Consider the following 12,799-nt stretch of genomic DNA (forward strand, 5'->3'; position numbering starts at 1 on the left):
TTTGGATGTGTGTTGTCGACATGTCAAGTAGACGCCGTTTTCTGTGCTGCGAATCCACTCTGCATTCACTTCCAAAGGATGAGGACTCGGACTCAAATTGATACGGAAAAAAACAATGCCATCGTTTCGTATCACTGTGTATCAAGTGCTGAGGAGGCCTCCGGAGCTGAAATTCAGATTTGACAATAGGGGCTTTCGCACCGGGTAGTTCTAGGAACCTTGAACCTTGAACTTGACACACAACGTAATGACGAACGCAGTTGCCCAGCCCAGTTGTTTGAACCGCGAGAGGTGTCAATTGCCGTCATTACATTGTGCGTCAAGTTCAAGGGTTACTCTTTTGGCGTAAATCGATGTGTACGGCTGTCTGCCGGAAGCTAGTTATTTTAGTCGATAAAGTTTTAAATATATTTTTCTTACACGAATGCTTCGCTTCTGATTAACCCCTGGAGATGCGTGGAGAAATAGATGTGCTTTGATGGACTTCCAAAAACATGGAAGCCATTCACTTCATTCATAAAGCTTGGAAGAGCCAGGATATTTTATGATTATATATATTTTTCTGATTATATTCGTCTGAAAGAAGAATATCATATACACCTAGAGTGGCTTCAGGGTGAGTAAATCATGGGCTAATTTTCATTTTTGGGTGAACTATCCCTTTAAGGTACAGCCTGTTTGCTATGGTACAGAGAGTGGGTGGAAAAGAGTCATGAAAAAATAAATTGAGATTTATTGAGAGTCAAGAAACCATGACTCACTTTTTATGGATGTCAGAGAAAAAAATCAGATGAAAAACATGAAAATCATTAACCATTTTGTCACAAATTATTGTAATAGCATACTTAATTCTAAAACACTAAACACTTTTAAATGAACCAGTACACAAAAATGTAAGGGTAAAAAGACAGTAAGCCAAAATGAAAGAATAATTAAATCCGTTTTACAGAATTTTCCCCCAAATTATCATAAAATTCCAAAATGTCAACAGATTCTGTCTGCTAACTGACCAATATAAACAGAACATGTGAAAAGTATGTCACATCAATGTGCCCATATATTAGCACAGATCTCGGGAATGTAACATTGAGAAATAAGATTCCTTGACATCCAGAAATAAAAACAAACAAGCAAATTAGGAACATTCCTGGGACAATGAAAGGTGGCATTCACAACTTCCCATTGTCTTCTTGAGTATTCAGAATCATATCGCTCACACAATTGAATTTCAACCATGTTTTAAGCCTTTGTTGCAATTCAGGATAGTTGGAGTTCAACTGGAGAGATTACATAAACTCTGAGAACCCTGAAAGGAACCTAGTGTCACCAGAAACTATAAGCCAGTTGGACTGTTTTTTGCACAGTTTATGACAACACTGCTTGTATTAATGGAGATGTAAGCCTTCGTTCAGTCATCAACAAGGTTTCATGAAGACTAATAATACAAAGTTAAAGTAGAGAAGTACTAAATGCAGTCCAAGCCTTTTGGTTAAGCAGCGAGTCACAGTCTTAATGAGTGAATTACTGAGTCATTAATAAATTCATTAAACCGATTCATTCAAACCGCTGATTCAATTAGGAACAAAGCAAGCGAGTGTCTTTATGAATGGATCACTGATTTATTGATACATTTAAAAAAACATGTTACTCAAAATAAGAAGAGCTTCACATGCCTCCCCAGTCAGTTTTGGACATGTTTCACTATTTTTGTGAGGACCTTTTCAAAGAACAAGTACAGCCAAACATAGACAACCACAGTCTCCTTATTTCTATGAACACTTGTGTAAGTCTGCAAACATGCAGCGCATTTGGCACAAAAATACTTCCTGGTCTTAGGCCAATCATACGTCAGAGTCTGTTAGCAGATGTCATTCAAGTTCAGATGAAAGTATTCACTTTCAAGTGTTTTCTTTCCACCAGATCACACACACGAACACACACAGAAATTAGTTCAGTACAAACATTCCTCCTACGCACAATAGAATTCTGATCCTCAGATAAGCTAAAGCAAAACTCAATTATCTGAAGCAGGCATGAGAGTTTGTGTGTGTGTGTATCAGTGCTTTCATCTGGTCCAGTCAGAGATGTTTTACTTTAATATAGTGCATTAAAATGCACATTCTTCCATAAAAAGAAATGTAAGTCTTGCGCAAATATGCAAAGCTGAACAGGCTGCATTTCTTTTTGGCATTAAGCGCATAATTGCTTCAATTGATTAATTGCTTCAATTTTGGGTTTGTTTGGATGGTTCATATAAAATTCATAGTTAAAAACAAAACAAAAAAAACTGTTCACTGATTTGTTTGTTCATCAATGTTTTTTATTCCATGTAAACAGATACTGCTCTAATTGTAAATATAGGCTACACCACCGTTCAAAAGTGTGGTATCACTTGGGGGACCTATTATGCCCTCTGAAAGTCTTGATTTTGTTTTCAGGGTCTACTAGAGGTTTTCATGCTTGATTTAATATATATATATATATATATATATATATATATATATATATATATATATATATATATATATATATATATATATATATATATATATATTTTTTTTTTTTCCACAAATTTTACATTGTTGCAGCACCTCTCTTTCCAGTCTGTCAGTAACGCTCAGTTTAGTTCTGGTCTCTATGAAGCCCCCACTGATAAAAAGCACAATGTGCTCTGATTGGTCGGATGGACCAGTGTGTTTTTTTTATTAAAAATTTTATTTAAATTTCTGGATTAAGTTGAGTCTGAGATTAATGTTCAACACGGCACAAAAAAAAACAATGTACAAATAAGTGGAACAGGCATATATATAAAATATTTAAACGAGCCTGACTCGCTGCCATTACCTGAGATATGATCTTATACAAGAGCCTCTAAAGACATCCGGTTGAAGAAGCAGTTAATCGTATCAAAAAATGTATTTACCAGTGTCTCTTTTCTTTCCAAAGACTGATATAATGAGCTCAGGTTGCATAAGAGTGGATACTTACTAAACATCTGGCAGACGATAAAAAAAAAATCCCTTAGGCATAGCCTACATTAAAAGAGGTATCTGAACCATATCTCAAACCAGAATATCATAGAGACTTGGGATGGCTGGGGTCAGAAGGAAAGCACCCTAGAAACCTTAAAAAGCCATGACAACCAGCCACAAATGCACAAATGTTTTTCTTCAAATGCAAAGCACACACTTTTTCATGTTTTTTTTTTTAAAAGTATATCACCCATTATCTGGCAACTTCCAAGTCAAACATCAAGGTAAAATTCATCTTTTGCTGCTTCTACAATGAATCGGTACTGACATAAGCAAGTCAATAACAACAGAGAGAGTTCCAGAACACTCAATCCTAAAGTCCTTCTCAGAGAACTTAATATCAGACTGAATTCCTGCATGTCAGCTGAACATAGTAAAGGCCTGTTCGCATAAAGAACGATAACTCTAGTTAAATTAGGATATTTAAGTAGCTTTTATAAACATGCCTTGGAAAAAATAATTGGTCCATCAAGTGAAAAACAAACAAACAAAAAAAACAGCGCAAATATATATATATTGCTAATTCAATATTGACTGAACAATTTACAATTTAAGGATGTTGAATAACTGCATATTGCTGCATATAAGACAGCAAGCTTGTGTAACATAACATTTAACACACATCACTCTCTGTGGATAAAGTGCTAAAGTGTCAATACACATCCTGTTATTAATTTAGCTGCAACTAAAAGTGCTAAAAGCTTCCTGTGTATATAAGTAAGTTTATTAATAGACAGAATTATGAAAATGCCCAACTCTGACCCAAAATGACAAGAACACACACCGCATCGGTACACATCATCCTTTCATCACCTTCCAAATTCTTAAGTAGGAACTTCTCACAAACACTTGAGGGCTATTATAGTTTCAATTCAGCTAGTCAGAAATGTGAAATATTTGCGTATAAGCATTCATGCACATGGCTAACAGTTTGGTACACATACAGAAGGAGAGGCTGTTTTCTGTTGGAATATACCGCCGGTCACTCACACACACACACACACATAAGAGTAAGAGCTCATAAGAGTATAAGAGCTCAGAAAGACAACACATCACATGGCACAACAATGCATGTGAATGTGCAAAGCCATGAGATCCATGACTAGAATTTAAAAATAGAGAATGTAAGTAAGAATTGTACGCGTGTAAAGAGGAGTGTGTGTAAAGGTCTGAAGGGGAGTGTGTGTGTGTGTGTGTGTGTGTGAGTGACTGTCATGTGAATAAGAGGCAGCACATTCCTTCACGCTGAGGTGTGTAATCTCTCTGGAAACCCCTCCTCAGCGCTGAGAGAAGCCGACTATCAAAGATCAAGTTTGTTTGATCCAGACTGACCCCCCGTAAAGACCCTGAGCCGTCAGTCTGAAGAATGAGACCAAACGAACACACCAACACCCTCATTTCTCGCTCTTATTCATGAGCGAGTTATCGTGCAGGAGTATAAAAAATAAACCTATCGCTGCTCAATACATGTCAAATCAATGTACTCAACAACTAGCTGCACAGACAATTATGAGACATGCAGTTTTATGAGCTTATACAGTATCAGTTGAGATACGCCATTGAATATTTAATCAAAATCAGGTTGAAAAAGGAAAAGTTCCTTCCCACGTTATTTGTCAAAAACTTGCCGTCTTCCATTGTTCAGCAATGAAGAAAAAATTACGAATGTTAGTGATCATATATAAACCTTTCAAGACAGACCTTCTTCAGACTGTTCTTCCAACATTATAACTTTGTATATTTTCAAACACTTTATTCTTGGAATCAAATACTGTAATGCTGTGTTTCAACTCAGTCCTGGTTAGATTCATGGCATGAAAGTCAGAAAATACTTCCAAAACCAAGACTGGCAAAAAAGTGGACGATCCCTGTTGCGCTATATTAGATATGCCAGAAACCACAAATGGCATGAGAAATAATATTTTAGCATCCAAAAAATTTGTTGCAAAATTCAAACTGTATCAAGATTCTTTATGAATGTTGTTCATTTCAAAGATGTCCGGAAATGTGGGAGTGGAGTGCTCTTGCAAGACAGAAAAGTGAAGCAAATTGGAATTTATCATAATACAAACACTATTTTAATATGGTAAATGATGCATGTAAAAGCACACATGCAATGGCACATGAACAGCCGTTTCGTTATGTAATTGAGTGCTATTAGAGAAGGCCTATAGTGCACTTTAGCCAAGAGTGAGGGTCTCCTGACGACTCAAAGTACACTTAAGCATATCTTATCCATACTCCTCCAACAAAACTTGCACTTTTGACCAAAATGTACGATCTTTATTACAGTGATGCTATGGAAATGTTTTGCCAGAAGAGATATTATAACTAAATAATGTATGATTATGATCGCCCACCTTTTCTTTTCTTTTTTTGTCCAGCCTTGGTTTTTAAAGTATTTTCTTGATTACAGTGTGAGTTGATGGATATTTGGTTCTATAGCTTATCTTTGTTTGATTTAGAATATGAGTGTAAAAATGGTTTGAATGAACAAATGTAGGCTAATTGTGTTTGTTGGGCTGAACAATAACTGAATGAATCCAGGACAAGTTGTTAATTGAGAAACTAGGTCAACACTATGCATAATGTAATAATAATGTATAATGTGGCTAGAGAATTTTTCATTTACTGAGGATCCCTGTGTTCACTGTAAAGAAACAAAAATGCTGCCTTAAATTTATCAACTTGGATGTTTAAGTCATTTCAACTTAAATTACATTAAACTGACTCAAAACACGAGTTCAAATCTTGTATAGCCTAACTTTAAAAAGTTGAAAATTGCTTAACCTATTTTGATGAGCTAAAGCAATGTTAAAACATATGTTGTCATAACTTATTGATCATATTTTTTTTTTTTTTACAGTGTTGGCTATGAATCTGATGCACTTGATCTCAATATTGTGAATATTTCAGACACTCTTTTGGTAAGATTTCAGTTTACGTCAATGTTTCTATGTCAAAGGTCATGTGTCCTGTGACCCCGCGCGCCCCAGGTCACCATCCACAATGGCTCTAAAAGCTACAACACCAACTCCTGTTAGACAAAAATCGTGCAAGTCCTTTCTCTCATCATCACATTCATCTCTCACATATAAAACACCATTTTCATCATTAAGCGCAACACAATTTCATAGTCACAAGTCTCTAGCCTTGCTTCGAATTTCATTCATATTCTTGGTTCCATTAATGCTCAGCATGTTAACGAGCTGTCAATGGTCATAAGAGCCAACCTTGCTTATATGAATGACTATATATTAGTATAACTGTCTGGTTGTTAGCTTTACAACACTGGTTGGTAAGAAATAAACGAACATGTTAAATCCAGAGGGTAAATCTGCATGCTCCTATGCAGACAGGAGCAGCAGTGTGTGCGTGTGCGCGCGCCCGTGTTTGTGTATAAGTGGGTCAACCAGCTGGATTTCAATATCAGTAGGCTAGCTATATGAATGACTGACACAGACTGAATCACATCAGCTGAACTAGAATGCCGTTTAGGTCAGGAGACTCTAGAAACATAAAGCGTTTTGCTGAATGAAAGTGCACGTACAGTGGTTGGATCCGCTCCAGTGCTGATGTCTGATGGATGAGCTGAAGGGATGTGGCATCTTGTCCGGGATCAGACATCCTCTGCTCTGATTATAGTAATCCATCATGAGGAAAGGGTTCACATCCACACTCTCATACATGATCAGATCGGACTCAATTCCTTAATGAAACAGCCACGACTATGCACTTCAACATAGAGCTTTAACAGAGAGATGGATCCATCCCAGAGATTCCCAGAGGAGATCAGGAACTACAGAAGCTAGTAAAACTAAAGCTGAAGTGCTTGTGCATGGTCAGAGATCCGGTTCGGTCCGATCAATGTCCGCTAAAATACTTTTTGCAAAAATATATTCACATAAAGAATCAACAATGTCCTCGTTTCAAAATACAATTTCTAAAAAGTCTTTTAGACCGCATCGCCTATACTGTGTTCCTTTTCACTCAAAATCTTGATCGATTAATTAATACAATGATAAAATACTGAACGGACGAGGCATCAATAAATCCATGAAATGTTCAGTGTTGAAAGGTGAGTTTGGTCCAGAATTATTTGCGAAGCTCCGATTTGGTGATGTGATTATTTTGTCTGGCTTGTGTCCCCCTGATATCATCAAACTCGCGCAGCAACATTAAAGAGGTTCCTTTTAAATGTCTCGTGTCCTGCCGGTTAGAAACAGCACACAGAAGCGCGTTTAATAAGCTTGTGTAAGCGTGTGTTCGTGCGCGCGGAGCTGCTGAGAGTGTGAGAAGATCTTGACGAGAGCGAGCAGCTGTCTATAAGCCCCGCCCATTCGCGGTGACGAACCGAGTGACTGCGTTCAGACCCCGCCCATATGCCATCAATCTCCGCCCGCCTTAACGTCTCTATCTCCAAAGTCCCGCCCACATGACGTCGCTCTCACTTTTTAGTCAAGCAAAATAATTAATGATGCAAGTTGTTTTTTTGTTGTTGTTTTTTTATATAGCAGGCCTAGAATGTCCCTACACAAAAATAAATAAATACTAAGAAAAGAGCTAAAACAGTACCGCATGGTGTTGTTAGCATTGTGGTCATCATGGGTTTGATTTCCAGAGAATGCATGAACTGAGAAATTGAATGATTTCAATGCAATGTAAGTCTGTCAAATGCATAAATGTAAATGTAAAATGTCCCCACAATATAACTGAAATAGATAGATAGAGTTAACATTTCTGATCACCTATCTATCTATCTATCTATCTATCTATCTATCTATCTATCTATCTATCTATCTATCTATCTATCTATCTATCTATCTATCCATCTATCCATCCATCTATCCATCCATCCATCCATCCATCCATCCATCCATCCATCCATCCATCCATCCATCTGAGAGGAGCTTTATTCAGTGTTCTATCAAACCAGCTGAGTCAGCAGTAAATATTTGGACATTTAAATTCATACAATCACACACTATGCATCAAACATTATACCAAAACCCATTTGATCAGTTATTTATTCCAGGTTATATAATAAATGTTGGAATTTAGATTAAACATAGTTTGATAGAAAACTTTATTTTTTGTTGTTGTTGTTGTTGTTGTATTAGACAAGCACACATAACTGAAGAATAAACCTCATATATGTATATTTGTGGTAGCTCATCAAAAAAATGCATCAAGGATGAAGGACTAAACAGGAATAGCATTTCTAAATTGTCAAACCGTCACACTTTATGAATTTTATGACATGTCCTCTAAGTATTTCTTTCTTAAAAAAAAACTTTAGGAATTCCTCCTTCTCAAAGTTTGGCCTTTCAGTTCTCTCAAGTCTCATTTATCTCTCTCTCTCCATTCCGGCCTTACTAATTTGCCTAATGTTATGCAGCTGAACTTTTGCTGAACCCGTGGAAGCAGTCAGCCTCACCTCTCAATGACCCACTCCATGACACCGATTCGCTTCCATGCCTTTCTCATCTGACATCACACCACACAAAGGCGTTCCACCTTGTTCACCAGCCTTCACAACCGCACACAGCAAGAAGAGAGCTTTCTTTGAATGACACGCTGAAAGTTTCCAGAGAAACAGCCTCAGATGAGTCAAAAAAACAACAACACCTTCTTGGAGCCTACAGCTTTTTGTGCATATCACTGTTTGTTTGTTTTTTCTCCATGGAAAATCGAAAGTATCAACTCAAAAGTTGACTCAAAAAAGAGGAAACACCCTGAATTCACAGTGCATGAGATGAAATTGAAAATGCACCCTGAAGTCCTGATGTAATGTGATGTCTGTAAACCCTGGTTTTGCAAAGCATTGTTCAAAAGTCATAGAAAAGTGATTCAGCGGTAACACTTAACAATAATGTTCCATTTATTAACATTAGTTAACATAAAAAATATTTCTAAAGCATTTATTGTTGATGTCAATTTCTTTACTAATGGAACCTTATTGTAAAGGGTTGTCAACTCTTGAAAGTCTAAAGGTGTTTTGACACAATGTCATTGCATTAAAAAAACGAAAAATATAAAACCAGGTGGCGTTCATATTAAAGAAAGAAAGCACAAACCAAGTTCTCAAGCAAAAATAAAGAAGGTTGTTAGGTCTGAAATGATAAATCAATAGATATGCTGTTCAAAATGAAGACGAGTAGTGTGCCCCTTTGTGGATGATGGTCCCATTTTCGGAACACAGTAAATGTGATGAACTACACCTGTGGATACTCTGCTGGAACACCCGAGTAAACTTGAGGGGAACCGACTTCATGGCTGCGTCCGAAAGCTTAAAAATGCTGCCTTTGGAGGATGCATTCCAAAGTAGAAATGTATCAAGGCACGTCGGAATGCAATGTTAGCTTCACTTCCTGTCTCCTGAGAGACCTTCATCCGATTTCTGAAGGCAGCAGATCTATTCTTCGTTTCTTTTGACCAACCATTTTCCACTTTTTATGTCATTTCTAGCGTGAAATTACTATTGTACTAATGAAATATTCGCTAAGTTATCACCAAAGCTCTCTATTTATCTAATTTTCCTGCGTTCACACCATGTCATAATTATGTAAATAAAGTTCTCTATGCTTTCTAATCGCTCTCGCGGTACTTTAATGTCATACACCGATCAGTCTGCACACTTTAAGTCGAACACACTTTAAATCTGCAGTGGTCAGGTGATACAAGTCATAGCTCTCAGAGTTTACACATTGTAATTACAAGTTCTACAAGCCCGTGAAGGCTTTTTACAGCTCAGAATCGTTAAGGTAATTACGACATGGCGAGAACGCACCTAATCACTGCAACACTAGCTGATTAAAAGTCGCTGTCAGAAAAAAAATCTCTGTGAATCTCTGTCATCTAGTTTGCAGACGCTATACTAGCTTTGAGATTTATTTGACTAATGCAATGAAATATATAACATAATGTGAGCACCGTATGTCCACAGTATGTTGTGAATTTGGGTCAATGGATATCAAGTGTTGGTTACTCCTGAGTCAAATGTCACAGTGATCCTAAGCAGAGGGTGAATATAAAACTGTGTGTGTTTTAATGCAGTACCTGCTGATAAGATAGTGAACTCAGCATTCCTCTATAGCACTCCAGTCTTTCTCCGCTCTACAATCATGGCAGTTTAATTGCTGGCAATAGTTTTAATTAACGATAATAACACTGTCACATACAAAGTTCAAAGTTGCAAAAAAATAAGAATTATATCACTTGATATAGTAATATTATTGAAGAGACAAACAAACAGATAAAGGTCACTGACATTTCAACTTTTCTATTTAATCTAAATTTAAAAAGAGCAAGACAACTAAACTAGGTTTATTAAAACCAGGATCAAAACAATGTCTAAATGTAACCCTGATTAAGTTGGACGAAGTTTTACATTTTGGTGAAACTGATTCCATTCCTATGGTCTGAGATGCTGACCCTAAAATGGATGGATGAATTATTAGATAAACCTTAACTGAATCTAGGTTTAAGATTAATGCTTAATGGTGCAACCAACCCTATCCCTCATACGGTATGTACAGGGAGTCTGAGAGTGAATATGTGTGTGTTTCATGAGTTTCATTTAGCATGAACTTCATCAGAAAGAGGAAATGGGGTGTGAGATTTTTGTGACTCACTGGGAAGGATGGGTGAAAACTTAATTGTGTTGTGTAAAATATCTCAACACTGAGAGAAGTGCATTTATCCTAAAACTATTTCTTAATTTAAACCTCATTAACACATGGCAGATTACATAAGAGACACACACAAAGGCTCTGATGAGTGACCTCCCCCCCCATTACAGGGCAGCCAGTGTTTGAGTGTGGTGATAAAGGGGGGATAAGGGGGTAAAGGTGGGTTTATGGGCCAGACTAATGGCAGTAATTGTGGATAGAACCTTTGAGGGTGTTAAACTATTTTTATAACCCACACTAAAATATATTATTTCCTGGAAGTTAAGAAAGGTGCCCTAAAACCAGGACAATAGTGTTTGGCCTTAAACGGGACACATAGGTTGTCGTCAGCCAAATGCAGCTTTTTCAAATGCATTAGGTTGGTCTTTTCAAGGTTGCCATTCCTACCCAAATAAATTCTCAGAAGGTCTCTCCATGGAAAAGTGTAAAATGACAGAAATAAAAGCTTGCATTGATGCTGAACTGGAGATCCCTGGAAGAGCACACGTTTATTTTTATGCAGAGTTCTAGGAGCCCAATCTTAAAAGCTCTAAACCCTTTTAAAATTCATTTGGGTAACATAAATTGGGGGCTCATCCAGGGTTTTCAAAATTCTCCTAAATCAATCAGTCTAAATCTGGAATCTGATAATCAGCACTATTGAACAATCATAATGTTTAAATCTAATGTTTGAGTGAACTACTAAAATCCTGATGATTTTGCAGAACAAGTATCTCTTGATTTGATTTTAATGTAAATGCGTTTTTTAGGTTTCCCCAACAAAATGGTCTCAGAATTTATATTTTATGTTTTGGTGCAGTAACAAAAAATTATTTGAGGCATTTGTACTATTTGAACGACAAATTGGAGTATTGCAACATCATTTGGGTCTGACTTCCTCCAACGCCCATGCCTCTAAGCGCCACACAGTTTGTGTTGTTCTAATACCAATAAATCCCTCCTCAAACCAAACACAGCTTTTCATCTTTTAGTGCAATGCCAAAAGGAGGAAAGACTGAGGAAACTCTAGCTGTGAACTAAGCCCACAGGGACGAGCTCTGAGCTAGTCTGCTCTTGGATCATTGAGCCTGTGCATTAGATTTTAAGATGTGGTTTAACTAGGCAGGATGAAATCAGGAATCTGGGATTGGTGATGTGGGAACATTTTTCAGCTCATGAAGAATTGTGAAATAACTAAATTTTATTGTAACTAATAATATTTGAACAATCATACATGTTACTGAGGTCTTGGATATATGTAAAAATGACTTCTAAAATCAACTTTTATTTCTTTCAAACTCTGTAAAAAGCTTAAAAGAAGAATATTTCTGTCAGTTGATGGGCCCTATAGACCTCCATAGTATTTTTCCCCCATCAACTGCTTGGTTACCCACATTCTTCAAAATATCTTCTTCTGTTCAGCAGAAGAAAGAAATTCAACAACTTGAGAACTATCGCTTTAAGTGCATCAAAGCTGTAACAGCCATAATAAATCTAGACACACAACTGACTTCTGGACACACAACAGACCTCCACACGGCCTTGCATTGTAGCTTTATCCTCTCTGACCCATAATTTCTCAAACACAGAGAGGCATGGCCCCTTTAATGTGCCCTATAGTGCATGCTTAAGCATTTATGGCACACGCTGCTGCTCTGGCAAGAGGTCTTTATGGCATGCAGCTGATGTACGGCAGCCATTACATGCTGTAATGACCAATATACACCTTTACCCAAACAGTCTTTTCATAGAGAAACCATACATCACTAACGTAGGCAGTAGGCACCATTTACACCTGGAATGAAAGGGATAGTTAACCCAAAAATTTTAATTCTGTCATCATTTACTGTGCCCTCATGTCGTTCCAAACCTATATGCATTTCTTTCTTCTGCAGAACACAAAAACAGATATTTTGAAGAATGTTGGTAATCAACCAGTTTTGGTTCCCTTTGACTTTCATTGTTTTTTTTTTGTTCATATAAGTGAAGTCAATGGAAACCAAAATTTATTACCAACATTCCTCAAAATATCTTGAAAATCATACAGGTTTGGAACGACACGAGGGTGAGTAAAATATTACAATTTTCATTTTTGGG

General features: G+C 37.0%; 1 protein-coding gene across 5 annotated transcripts in view; it reads right to left on the reverse strand.

Moving 5' to 3' along the window:
- Positions 1-12,799, reverse strand: part of raraa (retinoic acid receptor, alpha a) — a 200,808-nt gene that overhangs the window by 29,157 nt on the left and 158,852 nt on the right. The window contains exon 1 of one of the 5 annotated variants that reach the window (XM_084134903.1): positions 6,583-7,412. The exons of the other annotated variants lie outside the window; for them this stretch is intronic. Coding sequence (XP_083991029.1) covers positions 6,583-6,721 — 139 coding nt within the window. The 5' untranslated portion in view covers positions 6,722-7,412. Of the gene's footprint in view, positions 1-6,582; positions 7,413-12,799 lie in introns of those variants that run through there. 5 annotated transcript variants of the gene reach the window in all.

The sequence above is a fragment of the Abramis brama genome (genome assembly GCF_963993115.1).
Source record: "Abramis brama genome assembly, chromosome: 14".
In the NCBI taxonomy this organism is placed as follows: domain Eukaryota; kingdom Metazoa; phylum Chordata; class Actinopteri; order Cypriniformes; family Leuciscidae; genus Abramis; species Abramis brama.